Source organism: Oncorhynchus mykiss, chromosome 17 (genome assembly GCF_013265735.2).
Source record: "Oncorhynchus mykiss isolate Arlee chromosome 17, USDA_OmykA_1.1, whole genome shotgun sequence".
Lineage (NCBI taxonomy): Eukaryota > Metazoa > Chordata > Actinopteri > Salmoniformes > Salmonidae > Oncorhynchus > Oncorhynchus mykiss.
In genome coordinates, this window is record NC_048581.1 from 35926362 (window position 1) to 35945203 (window position 18842).

Here is an 18842-nt window from a genome sequence, read left to right on the forward strand (position 1 = left end):
CCACATCAGGGGATATCTTTATCTATATATTTCCAGGTATCTGACATTTTATTAGATATAAGGAGTAGACATGCTCCACATACGCATGTTCTTCAGTTCATATACGGAGCTAGGATATCCTCCGTAATGGGAAGGTTTCTACAATCATCCAATCCCAACGTTCAAGACACACACCTGATGCTTGTGCACCCGCTTACATATTTGTTGAATATTCTATTGTTTTTATTTTATTTTACATTCATTTTTATTCAAGAGCACATAAAGAACATGTACCATACATACACAACTTATCTTTGCTGTCTTTACTAAAGAGCGTAATTACATTCCCATCTAAAGGATACATTTTGGCTGTATAGAGCGAATATTTCAAGTCTGAATAAGTATACAAGTTGGATTAAGCCACACAAAAACAGAAACAAACAAAAAGCCCAGAAATGACAGAATAAGACCTGTACAATATGTCAGGAGCTCTGACCAGACACCTTCATACCTATGCTGTCTATGTTGCAAGATTGATGTAATTCTTTCCATGTCAGCAAGTTCTCCGCATCGACCTAACCACATATCTTTTGAGAGTGAATGTTCATTTTTCCAGCATTTTGTTACACATTTCCTTGCTGCTGCTAAAAGATAATCTATACATTTAAGTTGAGAGTATTGGAGTATATCCACAGGAACAATACCTCGAAGGAGATGACATGGGTCTGGTTGAATAATAATACCTATGATGTCCTGAATAACATGGAGAATTTCAGACCAGAAATACTGGATTTTTGGACATTTGCCTAAATATATGTGAGAAAGTACCTATTTGTCCACACTGCCTCCAACACTTAGCGGATATTCATTTTTTCACGTTAAGTTTTTATCAGGTCTCAAAAAAATAACAATGTAGTACTTTGAATTGAAACTCCCTTGTTTGTTTACATGTAGTGGCTCTCCCAGCTTTCCACTAATATCTGCACCAGTAATTCAACCTACCACGTGTTCCTAAGATTATCTAAAGATTATATTTGCATGTTAGGTATATTGTGATAAAAATGTTAAACGGTTCCAATGTTTTCCTCTTGATGAAGTAATTCAATCATCTCGTCAATAGGCGTAATTGGCTCAGTCATTTTTTGTAACAATCCTTTTTTTAACAATGAATTGCCTTACTTGAAGGTACCTATAAAACTTTTTGGGGGATATTGTGAATTCCACCTGGATTTCTTGAATTGATTTTAAAAAATTGAGCCTTTGAATAGTTGAGACTCGACAAAGCTCTCTCTCTCGTCCCATTCCCTAAATCCTTGGGACATGGTAGCAGGAAGAAAGGCTGGGTTGTGGAATATTCGCGAGTGTCTAGAAATGTCATTACTCAGTTTATATTGGCATTGAACCACTCTCCATGTCCTCAATGTAAGAGTAATAATTGGGTTTTGTTTAATCCTGTCAATAGAAATAGGGTCTGCTATAAAGAGATGACAATGTAAAGGCATATCACAATATTGACTCTCAGTTTCAATCCATGACAAATCCATGGGTTGTTGAATCCATGATGCTATGTGATTAAGTTGCGCTGCCCAGTAATATGATTTAATGTTAGGAAGGTCAAGCCCACCCAGTTTTTGAACAGCTGTAGTTTTTTATAACTAATACTAGCCTCCTTATTTTCCCTTAAAAATGTGCCTATTGCTGCATTTAGTCAAGTAAAGGTTTTAGCAGGGATTTTAACAGGATGCATTGAAAACGGATAAACCAGTCTTGGTAAGACGTTCATTTTCACTGAAGCAACCTGACCTGCTAGAGATATAGGGAGGGGCATCCAATGGTCTAGATCTTCAGTGATTTGACTAATCACAGGGGGGGTAGTTCAAAGCATATAGTTTCCCATAGTCTGACGAAATATGAAAGCCCAAGTAATGCATGCTTGTATCAGTCCACTTAAATGCGTAGTTGTCTTTGATACTTGAGGGTGCATCACTAAATGTCACCATAGCAATAGTTTTACCAACGTTAATGTTATATGCTGATGTAGAACCATATTAACCTATTCATTTGAATATGTTTGGAATCGTTGTCTCAGCATCTGTTATGTACAGGATGACATCGTCTGCATACAGAGATATCTTGGTTCATTTGGTCCCACCTGCAGACCATGAATGTTTATGGCATTTCAAATAGCTACCGCCAGAGGTTCTATACTAAGGGCAAATCAAATTGGCGAGAGACATTCTCCTTGATGATTTCCTCATTGAAGCGAAAAGGAATGCGACATATTCCCATTAGTTCTAACAGATGATTTGGGACTTGAATATATCAGTTATATCCATTTCCAAAACTAAATTTCTTTAACGTTGCTAAAAGAAAGACCCAGTCGACGCGGTCAAATGCATTTTCAGCATTGAGAGATAGTATAACTGTTTGTTTGAGTTGGTAATATTCAGAAGTCATCTTATATTCAACGTTGAGTGACGTCCTTTAATGAACCCGGTTTGATCTGGAATTAATCATTTTGTTACTACCTCAATTCAGTTTTTTTTATATTAGTAAGAATTTTAGTCACAATCTAATAAACGTACTGGTCTATGGGAACCACAGTCTAGTGGGTCTTTACCTGGCTTCTTTACAGGGTGGTGATTTGCTTCACACCAAGTATCTGAATATTTATTTCACTCTAACCTCATGAAGAACCCCTCTGATCAGCGGTATTATTTCCTTACTGAAAGTTTTATAGAACTCACAGGGGAACCCATCGGGACCCGGGCACTTCCCATTTTGCATGCATCTGATGGCTGCTTCAATCTCAGAGTCAATGGGGGCGTCTATCATTTCCCTATCTTCACACGATAGTTCTGGCAGCTTCAAATGTGTGTGAGAAAGTCCTCTTGAGAGGAAACATCTTTAGATTTCTTATATAGGGTCTCGTAGTACTCACTAATAAGTAACTTTGCCCTGCACAGTTCTGATAATGAGAATACATTCAGCTGCATCCTTTTTAAGTTGTAGTGCAATAAGTTTCCCAGTTTTTTTTCTCCCTGAGTATAGTATTTATTTTGGGCAAATCGTATAGAACCCACTGCTTTATAAGTAAGAAGCGTATTAAGCTCCCCTTTCAATGCAGTCAACAGAATTAGTGTCCCCATCCCCTTGTTTCTTATGTCTGTCTTCTAATTTCTCTCTCCATCTTCTCTTGTTTTTGTATACATACTTTTTTTGCAGAGATGAAAAGGTTATGATTTGAACCCTAAGATATGCTTTAGCACTCTCCTATAAAGAGTTGGGCTGACACCTTCTGTTGAGTTAAATTCCAAAAACATTAAGTTCAGCTTGAATAACCTTTTTGAAAATGAGTTTCTCCAAGAAGAGAAGTGTTTATCCTCCACCTGTATGTATCAGGTTGTCGGTATTTGAACTTTAGTTTTAGGGACACCGGACTATGATCTGAGATGGTGATGTTATTAAAAATACAGTGTTCTACCTGATGAGCTAAGGTTTGAGTGATAAGAAAGTATATCCTAGTGTAAGTGCCATGAGGATTTAAAAAGAAAGTACAATCTTTTGTTGTTTGAACTTTCTCTAAATATCAATAAGCCCTTGATCTTCACAGTGAAATTGAACTGCTCTAGACATGGTTTAATATGGGACCACCTGGTTGTGACTTTTACAAATTTGGAGATAATATGCAATTAAAGCCACCTCCAACTATACAATGTGTATTTGAATGCTTAGCAATCTTTAAGAAACATCTATTAATAAATTGTGGGGAATCATAAGTTGATGTGTACAAATTTTCAAAAGTAACATTTATGCCAAATAATAGGCACTGAACAATAACAAACTTACCCTCTGAACCCAGTTACCTGATTTTTCACTGTAAAAGACAGCCTCTTATTAAACTTCTTATTAAGGATCGGTTGGAGGGCATGCAATTCAAATAAATAATCATAAATATTATGGATTTTAAACATTTAGGTAAATAGAAGTGTCTTATATCGGCTGAAAGCTTAAATTCTTGTTAATCTAACGGCACTGTCCGATTTACAGTAGCTATTACAACAAACAATTTTCCACCGGCACAGTTTTCATACATTCACGTATAACAATTAAATATTCACCTACTTTTTGAAAATCTTCCTCTGATTTATCATCCAAAGGGTCCCAGCTATAACATGTAGTGTCGTTTTGTTTGATAAAATCCTTCTTTATATCCCTTAAAGTCTGTTTAGTTGGTGCCATCGATTTGAGTAATCCACTCGTTCAACTTGCAGAGAAAGGAATCCGAAAATCTACCCCTAAACTTTGTTTCAACAAGTCAAAATACATTACTATTTACTCCTCAGATAACCTAAAATGTAATCAAACTATAATATTTATTTTGGAAAGAAGTATGTTCAATAGGAAACCGATTTTAGTAGGTGCTAATGACTTTATTCTGCGCAAACACGAATTTCCAAGACTGTGTCCCTCTACTAAAAGTGTTATTTCTTATTCGTTTTTGAAGTTACAAGCCTGAAACCTTGAACATAGACTGCTGACACCATGTGGAAGCCATAGGAATTGCATCCAGGGATTTAATTTACAATATGACCTTTCTCTTGCATTTCTAAGAGGATGGTCTCTCTCCAAAAAATAAAATCAGGTTGCTTTTTCTTTTGGATTTTCTCCTACCATCTATTGTTATATTCTCCTACATTATTTAACATTTCTTCAGACTTAAGTGTTTTCTTTCCAATGGTACCAATTATATGCATATCCTGGCTTCAGGGCCTGAGCTACAGGCAGTTTACTTTGGGCACGTCATTCAGGCAGGAAGTTGAGAAAAAGGGGACTAGCCCTAATACAAACACCTATTATTTTTGTGGAAGAGTGAGAGGAGAAAAAAGTCTGACCTACCCATTCCTGTTTAAGCTTTTTGTGCTCCTTATCTGATAAGTGTGTCTCCTGGAGGAGGGCAATGTCACAATCCATTTGTTTTAGCTGTGTCAATATTTTTTTCTGTTTAATCACATGGTTTAAGCCCTTCGCGTTATAAATCAAAATGTTAAGTGACTTCATTGTCAGTATAAAGTGTCAATATAGACCTACAGACCTTGATTTGAATTGACCTTTTCCTTGTACCCATATTTGTAGAAAGAAATGTTCCCTTGTTTTTAATTTCAATACAAAACACACAGAAACAACAAGAACGTCCACACAAAAACCAGTGTCTCCACTAGAGCGAAGGGAGCCTGAACAGTGAAATTAAAAGTAGAACACATAAGACTGCTACATTCCTGGGTTGCAGATCTTGGTGGTGTTCTTTAAACAAGGGGGGTTCTTCACGAGACTCAGTACCGGGGCAATTGTAGAAACTATGTGATATTTCGGCCTATAGTATATCTGACCTAATATTTATCACTTGACAATTTCACTTCAGCGACCTACCATTTAAGAGTAGCCTGGATGCAAAAAAGGGGACAAAAAAGGGGAGGGGCCCATAAACAAACCCTCATTTATTTATTTTTTACCTTTACTTAACTAGGCAAGTCAGTTAAGAACAAATTCTTATTTACAATGACAGCTTACAGAAATTGCCTGCACTCCATTATAAACTATGAAATATAGCCCCGTAGCCTATTAAATGTTTTCCCAACTCAAATAATATTAGTCGATAAGAAAACGCAAAAATAAATCATTAAGAAAATAAATAATAAATACATTATACAAGCAAATGTGGGCAGGCTGACTGTCTCTCCTTCCAAAGCAGGCTTTCCTAAACAGTAAGGGTTAAAGGCTGGAAAAAAACAAATAATGCATCCAAAAGCATTGTATAAATAAATAAATAAAGGATTAGCACTTTTTGTTAATATTTTGACTAACCTATACTTGGGTAGCCTATATGTAATTGCCATAAACAACGTAAAACATTGATAATCTTTACTCTTTAGCCTATTAAAAGAGAAAGTGGGAATGAGAAAATCAGGCTATTCTGTTTATTCCAGATTGAATAATTACCTCCATCCCAGCAAACTGTAGGTCAAAGATTGATGAATTAGTCCAGCAGTATGATCCCAGTTATGAGCATAAATCCAGGTAGTTTCAAGTCCTTAAGAAGAAGGGGTTGCTTCAGTAGTCAATGTGGACAGGACAGTGTTCCGCGGTAGATTTAGGCTACTTCTTCGGCCTTGAGTCCTTCTCTCTCACTCCTTCTGGGCCCAACCATTTGCCACGTAGTCTGCAAATTTTTCCGGACCCTGTCCTCGGCTCTGGAAGGTGGTGTAATCCCAATGGAGTGCAGGAAGGACTCGGCAGGCACAGAATCAAAGATGTGGGTGACGCGCAGCGTCGCAGGGAACATCAGAGAGTACGTGATGTTTTTGGCTGCCAATTCTCTCTTGATTCTGTTGTAATATTTTCTCTTTTGCAATAGCTCTGAAGAATAGTCATTGAAGATAGATATGCGTTTGTCTTTGTAGAATAGGTCTCCCTTGGTTCTCGACAGCTACATTATATCCTGTTTTGTTTTCGAAGTTGACAAGGCGCACGGTGATAGCGCTGGGCCTCTGTGTCTCCTCTCTGGGCCTGCTCTGGGCTGCAGGTGTAGTTCTGTGGGTCCTCTCTATGACCAAAGGTGTAGCAGTATCGATGTCCAAAACCCTCCCTTAGCATCTTGTAGACATTTTCTGCCCCCTTTCTGCATTGGTTTTGACCCCAAAAGTTCTAATATTATTACGACGAAAAAGTTTTCCAACAAGTCTCCTTTTCTAATTCCTAACTGGCCCATCAGGTAGCTAATAGCCTGGTAATGTATTACCCGTTTATCATTTTTCTCTAGAGTAGCCTTCATGCCATTGATAGAGATTTGCATTTTGCATAGGGAGGTGGCTGTTTCTCGTCTAAACAACTTCAATTCTGCCATGAGAGATGAATCTCCGGCCATCTCTGTTTCGGCTGTGATGGCGAACTCTAACACCTCGTGGAGTTGGGCTCGGTGAGCGACTTAATCTGCTACGTTCACCGTGTTTAGCTTCTCTTCGATGCCGTTTTCACTTGAATATTTATCCTTACTCGTTGTCAGTCCGATTGAGGTCAAATATGTATTTTTAACTCGTGAAGTTTATTTTAGGCCAAAATTGTTACAGAACTTGATCAGCAAACAGCCTTTCCCCAGAATTCCATGCAATATCCTCTTGTAGAATATACTCCGGAAAGGGTATGTGTCACCATACTGACATACTGTGTCTAAGCCTTTATACTAAGGCATGAAGGAATCCACATATTTTCTGAAATGTATCATATCTATTAGGCTTGGGCGGTATACCGTTAACACCGTTTATTGGGGTATTTGGAAATAGCCACAGGATGGTTTTTCAAAACAATTTCTTAGTTTTTTAAAAAATAGTAATATTTGTTGCCACTTTTGAAGTAAATACCTGGAGTCATCTTGTGAAATAAGTTAGGTGATAAAGATTGCATTCTTCATTTGACCTATCACATCATTTTGCATGATAAAGTTTACCGGTAGTCCCGGTTGTTTACAACTATGACAGACCTGAGCCTTGTGGGTCACTCACTGTTGTGCAGCACATGCCAGGTGATATATACTTAACAAAAATATGAACTTAATATGCAACGGTTTTACTGAGTTACAATTCATATAAGGAAATCAATTAATTGAAATAAATGAGGCACCTAATCTTATTACTATTATTTTTTTTACCCCTTTTTCTCCTCTCCAATTTGTGGTATCCAATTGGTAGTTATAGTCTTGTCTCATCGCTGCAACTCCCGTATGGACTCAGGAGAGGCGAAGGTTGAGAGCCGTGTGTCCTCCAAAACACAACCAAACAAGCCGCACTGCTTCTTGACACAATGCTTAACCCGGATTCCAGCTGCACCAATGTGTGGAAGGAAACACTGTACATCTGGCGACCGTGTCAGTGTGCACTGCCCCCAGCCCGCCACAGGAGTCGCTAGTCCACGAGGAGACAAAGACATACCTGCCGGCCAAACCCTCCCCTAACCTGAGCGACGCTGGGCCAATTATTTAGGCAAAAGAAAAAGGCTCACTAACAAGGATGTAAACACATCTGTGCACAACATTTGTGAGAAGTAACCTTTTTGTGCATATGGAACATTTCTGGGATCTTTTATTTCAGCTCATGAAAAATGGGACCAAGATTTTACATGTTGCATTAATATTTTTGTTCAGTATAGTAACAGTATGGAATTGAAAAGTTAGAAGTTAAATATCCTATAACTATTAACTGTCTAAAATGTGCTAAATGTTCTGCAGTTGTGCATTTGGTTTGCTAATTTAGTAGCTATCTAGGGATCTAAGTGGTTAGCTTCTTTCAAAATCAAGTTAAGCTTGGTAACAGAGAATCCCCTACCCTCCTGGAAGTCTGATATTTGTTTTGTGCATGCAGCAAACTGTGAGTAGCATGTTTTAGTTAGTTGTGTAACTTCATGAGCTGAGATGTCTGTCCTACAATAACTTTACGTCAGAGACGATACAATTTCCGCAAAGCGCTCATTAGCATGTAGTTAGCATTCTCTATGGGATGTTACATGTACTTGTTAGCATTGCTAACCGTTAGATTACAATAGCGCCCCTTGTGTTCAGTGCCAGTATTACATAATAACCCATAATGGGACACGGTCGGTATGAAGGTATGACAATCTGGATATCGCCTAAGCCTAATATCTGTAGTCATTACCAGATCATTTGCTTGCCATTTATATTTTAAAAAACGATTTAAATACATTTCCTTGCATAATATGTAATATTCATCCTAGTATCGAACCTGGGCTAAATCCGCCTCATGACATGTCCAGCGCCCAAATTATAAATCAGTGTGGTTCTTCACAAGAAGGTGACATATCTGAGCATTCATTTGCACCATATTCAGTAGTAGACTATACAAGACACAGAAAGGCAAACATTGTCATATTTCATCCAAGTTGCTATTTCCAAAGCATATCTCTGTTATTTCTGTAAAAAAAAAAAAAAATCTGCATAGCAAATCCAGAGCTCCAATCACAACACATATTGTATTTTCTGGAAAGATGCAAACGTAGGCCAATCTTTGCTAAATGTTTGTTAAAACGTAAATAATAAGTAAGTAATAAAACGCCCTCAATACTCCTGCCTGCCCTGTTTTGATATGGACGATGGGTGCAGATTGGGTCACCAGCTGTGGTCCCTCAAAGTCCAGACACAACATGGTGGTTGTATTGGTTTGTAATCCACTCCAAACTCCAAACTGTCAATGCATAAATCATTAATCAAAATTGTCAATGTTGCAAGAACATATTGTCCTTTCACATAACCATACCACAAGGTAGCTACTTTACCTGCTTCATTCTTTACGAGAAGATTAACTGGAACAAGCTAACTAGCCAAGTTGCTAGCTTATTTTGTAATACAAAATCTGCCTAAACATTTTAAAATGTTAGCTGTCAACTTGAGGCTTGATGAGGATAAAAAAAAATCCCTGAAGGGAAGGCAATTTTGTTATTTGTTAGCTGGCTTGGCTACCGGTTAGCTTTTAACGTAAACTCACTCACTTTTGTACATCACCTTGGTCCGTACAATTTACCTTATTTTAGCGCCCCAAAAACGTAATACTTCCAGATCAACTGTATTGTCAATACCGTTGTAAAGCACCATTTCTCCCCTTTCCAACAGAATCAATTACATGACCCCCACGCTGCCCGTTTCTGCATGACTCAAGAAGGCAATGAGCCCCGTCGGGTCTTTTTAAAAATGGCGGGTGGGGAAGCGAAACTAATGCGTTATAGTGAGAAGGAGAGATGTTGTGTGGGAAAATAGATTTTTTTCACTCGATCTGTCCAACTTATCACCTTATCGCCTCTAAAAAGTAAATAAAAGACTATAAAGAGTTTATATAATGTGTCATTACATACCTATTTGACAATGATTGCGTGCAGTGATGACGCCAAAAATTATGAGGTACACCCCTTTACCCCCGTCACTGTCCATTTCTTGTTTTAAAATGAGAGAAGTGCTACACCTGGTGGAGAGAGATTGTAAGACAGAAATAGTTGCTTTATGCGTGCTGTATGTTATGGAATGACACGTCACGATGTAACGGAGGGTCCGTTTTTTTTCAACTTTTCTCCAATACTATAGAGCCATTACCATGTCGATCAACGCTTGAATAGAAACGTAGTTCACACCCCAGATTTTGAAGTCAACACAGTCGCTACAGTCCCATTAGTTTTCCTTGTAGCCTCGTTTGAATGTTGCGGTTGCGCACATTTGTACAGAATGGGGTGAGTTTACATTTCCCGCCTAGCTAGCTACTGCTGCTGGCCAAATTTAGCTAACGTTCCTGATTCTAGTTACTAAGATAACAAAACATCCTAAATTAGATACTCACTAGCTTTAACTTCTTTGGGGTATTTTTGGAACAGCTTCTCACTTCTTTATTTATCCAGTTGTCAGTTTGACCACACTGTTAACACACTTATTTGTGGTGCCCAAATTCCAAAATGACAGTTGGAACTTGTTGCTAGGCTACCAGTTATTGCTTTTAGCCTGCAGTTTATACGCGCCTTTATCAAGAGGCAATATCAAAATTATAGCTGGTTTCTGAAAGAATGATATAGTTTAATATTTGTCCAATTATTGAGCAAGTCCTCAAATATGCATCAGAAATGTTCCTTATTTAGCATAGTAAAATGCATAGCAAGATCCTGATATGGACCTCAGTCAAGAGCATATGCATTGTATGTACTGAGAAAATATGCTTTGCAGGCCTACTGTCAATATTTGTCATCATATAGAGAAAATAAGATATCCACAGGCCTATCTCAGGATATCTAATGAGTCAATATCCTGCCATACCATTTATGATATCCGGAGGGAATCTAAACATTATTTGTGCGTGAAAGAAATATGGATTTCATATTCATCAAATTATTGAGCATGTGCTTAAAACTCAAATGCATCAGAAATCATACTGTAGCAAATCAAATCACCTCAGCCAAGAGAAGCATATCTGGAATCAATATATCTTCATATTTTGAATGTGCTGAGAAAACAGATATGCAATGTATACAGCCAGTATTTGTCAAAATGAAGAGAGAAAATAGGATGTCACATATTTCAGGAAATTGAATGAGTCCATAGGAAATGTCCATGTGTGATATGCAGCGTAATCCCAATATCATGTGTCAAATAGCCACATCTGGATTCAGACTTTTTCAGGATATGGTACATATCCACAAAACTCAAAATATACTTGGGAAATGGTCTTTATTCTCTAGAATATAAATGTGTCATTTAAAGATATCCCCTGATATGGACAGTGAAACGGCCAGTGCATTGGCTACGGAGGGGGGCGTAGCAGGATTTCTTATAAACGTGCAGATTAGTGTCCCGCTCCTAGAAAGCGGCGACTGTTGCCTGTAGCTCGGTGTGGATGTTGGCTGAAATCCATGGCTTCTGATTGGGATAGGTACGCATGGTCACTCTGAGGACCAGAGGAGGCTGGTGGGAGGAGCTAAATGAGGACCGGCTCCTTGTAATGGCTGGAATGGAACGGTATCAAGAAGCATTTGTTTGATTCCATTCCAATTCATTAATTCCAGTCATTACAATGAGCCCTGACCTCCTATAGCTCCTCCCACCAGCCTCCACTGGTGAGGATGTCGTTGTAGATTCACTTATTAATGAAGGTGATGACTGTGGTAAACTCTTCAATGCCATCGAAAGAATCCCGGGACATATTCCGCTGTGTGCTAGTGAAACAGTCCTGTAACTTAGCATCTGCTTCATCAGACCACTTCTGTATTAAGTGCTTCACCTGAACTTCCTGATTTAAAGTCTTGCTTGTAAGCAGGAATCAGGAGGATATAGATTTGCCAAATGGAGGGTGAGGGAGAGCTTTGTATGTGTCTCTGTGTGTGGAGTAACCGGTGACTTGCTGGTAAAAATGAGGTAAGACTAATTTCAGTATTCCTCCATTAAAATCACCGGCCACTAGGAGCGCCGCCTCTGGATGAGCATTTTCTTGTTTGCTTATGGCCCTATACAGCTCGTTGAGTGTGGTTTTAGTGCCAGCCAGCATCAGTTTGTGGTGGTAAATAGATTCTAAATATATAGATCATAAAAGTGGTTCCCAAGCTTTTTATAGTCCCGTACCCCTTCAAACATTCAACCTCCAGCTGTATACCCCGTCTAAGCACCAGGGTCAGCACACTCTCAAATTTTGTTTTTTTGACATGATTGTAAGCCTGCCACGCACACACACTATACAATACATTTATTAAACATAAGAATTAGTGAGTTTTTGTCACAACCCGGCTTGTGGGAAGTGACAAAGTGCTTTTATAGGACCAGGGCACAAATAATCATCAATCATTTTGCTCTTTATTTAACCATCCTTACATATAAACCTTATTTGTTCATCAAATTGTGAATAACTCCCCACAGGTTAATAAGAAGGGTATGCTTGAAAGGATACACAACTCTGCAATGTTGTATTGGAGAGAGTCTGTTTTAATTCATTTTCCACACACAGTCTGTGCCTGTATTTAGTTTTCATGCCAGTGAGGGCCGAGAATCCACTCTCACATAGGTACGTGGTTGCAAAGGCCATCTGTATCTTAACAGCACGATTTGCCACGGCAGGATACTTTGAGCGCAGCCCAATCCAGAAATCCTGCAGTGGCTTCTGATTAAATTCAATTTTCACAGAACCGCTTGTTACAATTTCGATGAGTCTCAAAAAATCATGCAATGATGGAAAGACCTGTGTGTCGTCCTTGTTAATGCAGACAGAGAAGGGCTCCAACTTCTTAATCATAGCCTCAGTTTTGTCCCGCACATTGAAAATAGTTGCAGAGAGTCCTTGTAATCCTACATTCAGGTCATTTAGGCGAGAAAAAACATCACCCAGATGGGCCAGTCATGTGAGAATCTTGAAAGCCGTCAGACAAGTGAAAATGATGGTCAGTATAATCAACTTTAAGCTCGTTTCTCAATTTAAAAAAATAGTGTCAATACTTTGCCCCTTGATAACTAGCACACATATGTATGTTGTAAAAGCTTTACATGGACGCTGCCCATATCATTGCATAGTGCAGAAAATTGCTTTAACAAAGTTAACCATTTTTCACTGTAGTGTCCAAAACGTCTTTCAAGCTGTCAGTCATTCCCTTAGCAGCAAGAGTCTCTCGGTGGATGCTGCAGTGTAGGTGGATTCTGTAGTATACCCAAGTGGCGTCAGGAGCAACTGCTTGCACGCGCGTTACTACTTCACTATGTCTCCCTGTTATGGCTTTTGCACCATCAGTACAGATAATAACATGAGCAGGAGCTACGTTTGGCTACATACATGCAATTCCCGCAAGAGAGTAAGGGTTAATGTGATTTGAATGTTAATTATTTGACTAGGCTACCTCTATTTCACATTTGTTATTTCGCTGAACACTAGATGGTTTATTTTTATTTTTGGCAGTGAAATGAGGCTACTCAGGCGAGGGGGAAAAACACCTCACTCATGTATTTCCCCGTTGGAAAATATAAATGCACTGTTTGAAAATGTGAAGGAAGAAAAATATAAAAAAATGGCTAATTTTTGTGTGTGTATTACGTATTTTAAATTATTTAAATCTCTTTTATTTGACGTTTTTATTTGACGTTCTCCAGTTTGGGAATACCTGGTCTACAGCTTATCATGAGGTATACTCATTCAGGCGAGCAAAACCTCAACTTCCTTAATAATATAGATTGCGCATCAGCTGTTAACACCCTCCTTGAATTTACCCAACACTGCAGTTATGTCCTGACGATTATATAGAAAAAAATATCCACGACTCGGAGAAACATAGGATATTAGGTTTCTTCAGATCATGTTGATATGATCGTCTCGAACGTAGCTTGTCCAGTTTTTTTTTTCTCCAGTGATTGCACATTCGCCAATAGAACCGAGAGTAGAGGTGGTTTATCCACTCGTGCCAGTCTCTAACGCGGCCTCTTCCTTTTTCGAATGTCTGGGGTTTGGTCCTTCGTCAGCGACTCATTGAAGTAGAAATCCTCCTCCAAATCGAGGATCGTTGTTCTGATACCCAGAAGCTCTTTCGGTCATAGGAAACGATGGCGGTAACATCATCTACCAAAAAGTTAAAATCAGCAAAAAAATCTAATAATAATAATAATAGCACAATTGGTCAGGGCCCATAAAACAGAATAATAGTATGTGTGTGTGCACACAGGTGTGAATTTTGGTCGATAAATTTGATATCCGTAGATTTGATATCAACAAATCTTATGATTGTATTGACATCTTTTAAGTGATGAACACCAAAACTAGTGTTCTATTTTTCTTTTATATTTATATTACCTTATCAGAAGGTATTGTATTAAGTCTGATATGAAGGTAACACTTTAATGTTCAGATTGGGATGACTTGTTTAAATGTTGGATGATTTACAAATGATCTCTGTGTATATCAACTTCTCTCTGACAGGGAGCACTTATCGTTGGGGGGGGTTTCCTGGTGGATTCGCTGCTTCATCATCAACTGCATCCTTTTCCTCCTGCTCTTCTTTCTCACCACCCCCGCCATCATTATCTCCACGATGGACAAGTTTAATGTCACCAAGCCTGTGGAGTATCTCAATGTAAGGACATCTTCAATATCCCCCCCAATGTATTTCACTACATATCAAAGGTTTTGTTGTGGCCTGGCTGGTCTAGCAGCCTCTGCTACACAGGTCCTCAGTATCGGCATGGGTTCGAATCCAGCCTTCTGCCCTTTGATACAACCTTTCTCTATCTTTCCCCAATGTTGTTCTCTCCCACTATATGTTCAATCTGAAAATACCTTTAAAATATGTATTTTTTTTAAAAAGGCTTCGTCAACTGAAACTTAAATTGATTATACGTTGACATAATGAAAGAAAATTATGCACTGTGAATTTGCTAGTACGCCCTTGTACAGGGCAATTTATTCCAGCCCTAGAAAGCCATATCACTGCTAGTTTTCTTTTCTACTTGTTCGTTAATTGAATGTCATTGATTGACCAGAGTTAATCTGGGTTGTGTTTATTAGGGCAGTGGTTCTTAAACCCCCAGCCGTTCCATGTATTTGATATATTCCAGAGCTTGCAAACCTGATTCAACTTGTCAATAATCATCAAGCCTTTGACTATGTCATTTAGGTGAGAGCTAGTTCAGGATTATCCAAAGATTTTGAAAAGTCTGGGGATCCCCGAGGAGAGGTTTGAATAAACACTATTAGGGTAGACCACAAAATAACATTTTAAATGTTTTGCAGAGGAAAATGGAAAATGACTATTGTTATTGGTGAATTCTTGGTAGTCCCTTTCCATTTAATTTCATTCATTTAATGAACACAACCCTGCTTTCCCAGGTCTGATTCAGTCCTTGATTAGAGGGTAAAAATCAAAACCAGCAAAGCTTCTGACGTAATTTAATAGTCATACCCTGCCCTGCCTTAGTACTTTGGTCAGTGAGAATTCAGTCATTGTTCTTAGCATGGCGTTATAGATTGCAGTTGGACCAGAATCGAATGCTTTTTGGTACAGAGCTGAATCTGAGGGCCTTTGCGGAGCAAGGCTTTGTTGACACTTAAGGAAATGTCTGTCTTCTGTTCCCCTGTAATTTTTCTCCAGAACCCCATCATCACCCAGTTCTTCCCTACTTTGCTCCTGTGGGCTTTCTCTGCCCTGCTGCCCACCATTGTCTACTACTCTGCTTTCTTCGAGAAACACTGGACGAGGTACTGTTCACTTTCCTATCCTAACTACACTACCGGTCAAAAGTTTTAGAACACCTACTCATTCAAGGGTTTTTGTTTATTTTTTTACTATTTTCTACATTGTAGAATAATAGTGAAGACATCAAAACGATGAAATAACACATGTGGAATCATGTAGTAACCAAAAAAGTGTTTTATATTTGAGATCCTTCAAATAGCCACCCATTGCCTTGACGACAGCTTTGCACATTCTTGGCAGTATCTCAAACAGCTTCATGAGGTAGTCACCTGGAATGCATTTCAATTAACAGGTGTTCCTTGTTAAAAGTTAACTTGTGGAATTTCTTTTCTTAATGCGTTTAAGCCAATCGATTGTGTTGTGACAAGGTAAGGGGGGAATACAGAATATAGCCCTATTTGGTAAAATACCAAGTCCATATAATGGCAAGAACAGCTCAAATGAGCAAAGAGGAACGACAGTCCATCATTACTTTAAGACATGGTCAGTCAATCCAGAAAAGGTCAAGAACTTTTCAAGTTTCTTAAAGTACAGTCGTAAAAGCCATCAAGTGCTATGATGAAACTGGCTGTGATTTTTTTTTATTTTTATTTTTTTTATTTATTTTTTTTATTTTTTTTTTTATTTTTTTTACCTTTATTTAACCAGGCAAGTCAGTTAAGAACAAATTCTTATTTTCAATGACGGCCTGGGAACAGTGGGTTAACTGCCTGTTCAGGGGCAGAACGACAGATTTGTACCTTGTCAGCTCGGGGGTTTGAACTCACAACCTTCCGGTTACTAGTCCAACGCTCTAACCACTAGGCTACCCTGCCGCCCCGTGATGACTGCCACATGAAAGGAAGACCCAGAGTTACCTCTGCTGCATAGGCTAAGTTCATTAGAGTTAACTGCACCTCAGATTGCAGCCCAAATAAATGCTTCACAGAGTTCAACTAACAGACACATCTCAACATCAACTGTTCAGAGGAGACTGTGTGAATCAGGCCTTCATGCTCAAATTGCTGCAAAGAAACCACTACTAAAGGACACCAATGAGAAGAAGAGACTTGCTTCGGCCAAGAAACACGAGCAATGGACATTAGACTGGTGGAAATGTGTTCTTTGGTCTGGAGTCCAAATTGGAGATTTTTGGTTTCCAACTGCGGTGTCTTTGTGAGACGCGGTGTGGGTGAACCAATGTATTTCCCACTGTAAAGCATGGAGGAGGAGGTGTTATGGTGACACTGTCTGTGATTTATTTAGAATTCAAGGCACACTTAACCAGCATGGCTACCACAGCATTCTGCAGTGATACGCCATCCCATCTGGTTTGCGCTTAGTGGGACTATCATTTGTTTTTCAACAGAACACTGACCCAACACGCCTCCAGGCTGTGTAAGGGCTATTTTACCAACAAGGAGAGTGGTGGAGTGCTGTATCAGATGACCTGGCCTCCACAATCCCTCGACCTCAACCAAATTGAGATGGTTTGGGATGAGTCGGACCTCAGACTGAAGAAAAAGCAGCCAACAAGTGCTCAGCATATGTGGGAACTCCTTCAAGACTGTTGGAAATGCATTCCAGGTGAAGCTGGTTAAGAGAATGCCAAGAGTGTGCAAAGCTGTCAAGGCAAAGGGTGGCTATTTGAAGAATTTCACATACACTGCTCAAAAAAATAAAGGGAACACTTAAACAACACAATGTAACTCCAAGTCAATCACACTTCTGTGAAATAAAACTGTCCACTTAGGAAGCAACACTGATTGACAATAAATGTCACATGCTGTTGTGCAAATGGAATAGACAACAGGTGGAAATTATAGGCAATTAGCAAGACACCCCCAATAAAGGAGTTGTTCTGCAGGTGGTGACCACAGACCACTTCTCAGTTCCTATGCTTCCTGGCTGATGTTTTGGTCACTTTTGAATGCTGGCGGTGCTTTCACTCTAGTGGTAGCATGAGACGGATTCTACAACCCACACAAGTGGCTCAGGTAGTGCAGCTCATCCAGGATGGCACATCAATGCGAGCTGTGGCAAGAAGGTTTGCTGTGTCTGTCAGCGTAGTGTCCAGAGCATGGAGGCGCTACCAGGAGACAGGCCAGTACATCAGGAGACGTGGAGGAGGCCGTAGGAGGGCAACAACCCAGCAGCAGCATCGCTACCTCCGCCTTTGTGCAAGGAGGAGCAGGAGGAGCACTGCCAGAGCCCTGCAAATGACCTCCAGTAGGCCATATCATTTAGCTTGCTCTGTCTGGACTCCAGAGTAAGTAATCAGTCAATCAAATGTATTTATAAAGCCCTTTTTACATCAGCCGATGTCACAAAGTGCTATACAGAAACCCAGCCTAAAACCCCAAACAATGCAGATGTAGCCTTGCACAAGCTTATGCGAGCCGTAGCGGCTCATAGGGTAGGAGCCAAACTCCTGTTTCTGTAGCGCGAGTCTGGACAGGGCGCTAGTCTAGCACAGGGCCTTACCCCCAATCTACAGCATCTTAATGCTGAGTGCCAAGCAGAGATGCATCAGGTCCCTTTTTTTACCCTATTTTGTTTAACTCAGCCAGGGATTGAACTCACAACCTTCCAATCTCAGGTCAGACACTAACCACAAGCCAACTGCGTTGACTCCAGAGTAGTGACATGATATATCCCTTGTTGATATTGGCTACTAAAATGAATGACCTTCCGATCCATGCAGGTGTAAAGAGCAGTTTATGCGTCACCGTTTATGGCTGTAATGACGGGCTACACTTGTGGCGCGATTGTGGATGCATGTTTACGTGTGCATGCATGTGTGTGCGTGGGGGAATGCACCACTCCTTTTTGGGGGTCGCGGGTCAAAAAGTTTGAAAACCACTGGGATGATAGTGGCAACAAACAGTTGGGTTGGATATAGCAATGGTAGGCTTCAGTATTTCTTACAACATTCTATTTTGACTGGAATTGTGTTGGTAATTGATAATAGTGCAGCATTTATTCCAGTTCAAAATAGTTGATCAAAATACTTGTGCTGCTTTCCCCTCATCTTGTAATGATTGCTCAAAAATCTGTGACCGCAGAGAAGCTGTTTTTTGTTTCTTTTTGATCATTTTATTTTAAACAATCACAGTAAGTTACTT

General features: G+C 39.4%; 1 protein-coding gene across 4 annotated transcripts in view; it reads left to right on the forward strand.

Moving 5' to 3' along the window:
• Positions 1-18842, forward strand: part of LOC110493827 (CSC1-like protein 2) — a 100538-nt gene that overhangs the window by 71252 nt on the left and 10444 nt on the right. For all 4 annotated transcript variants that reach the window (XM_021568328.2, XM_021568329.2, XM_021568331.2 and 1 more), the window contains 2 exons: positions 14466-14619; positions 15634-15740. In XM_021568328.2, the coding sequence (XP_021424003.1) occupies positions 14466-14619; positions 15634-15740 (261 nt within the window). The remainder of the gene's footprint in view (positions 1-14465; positions 14620-15633; positions 15741-18842) is intronic.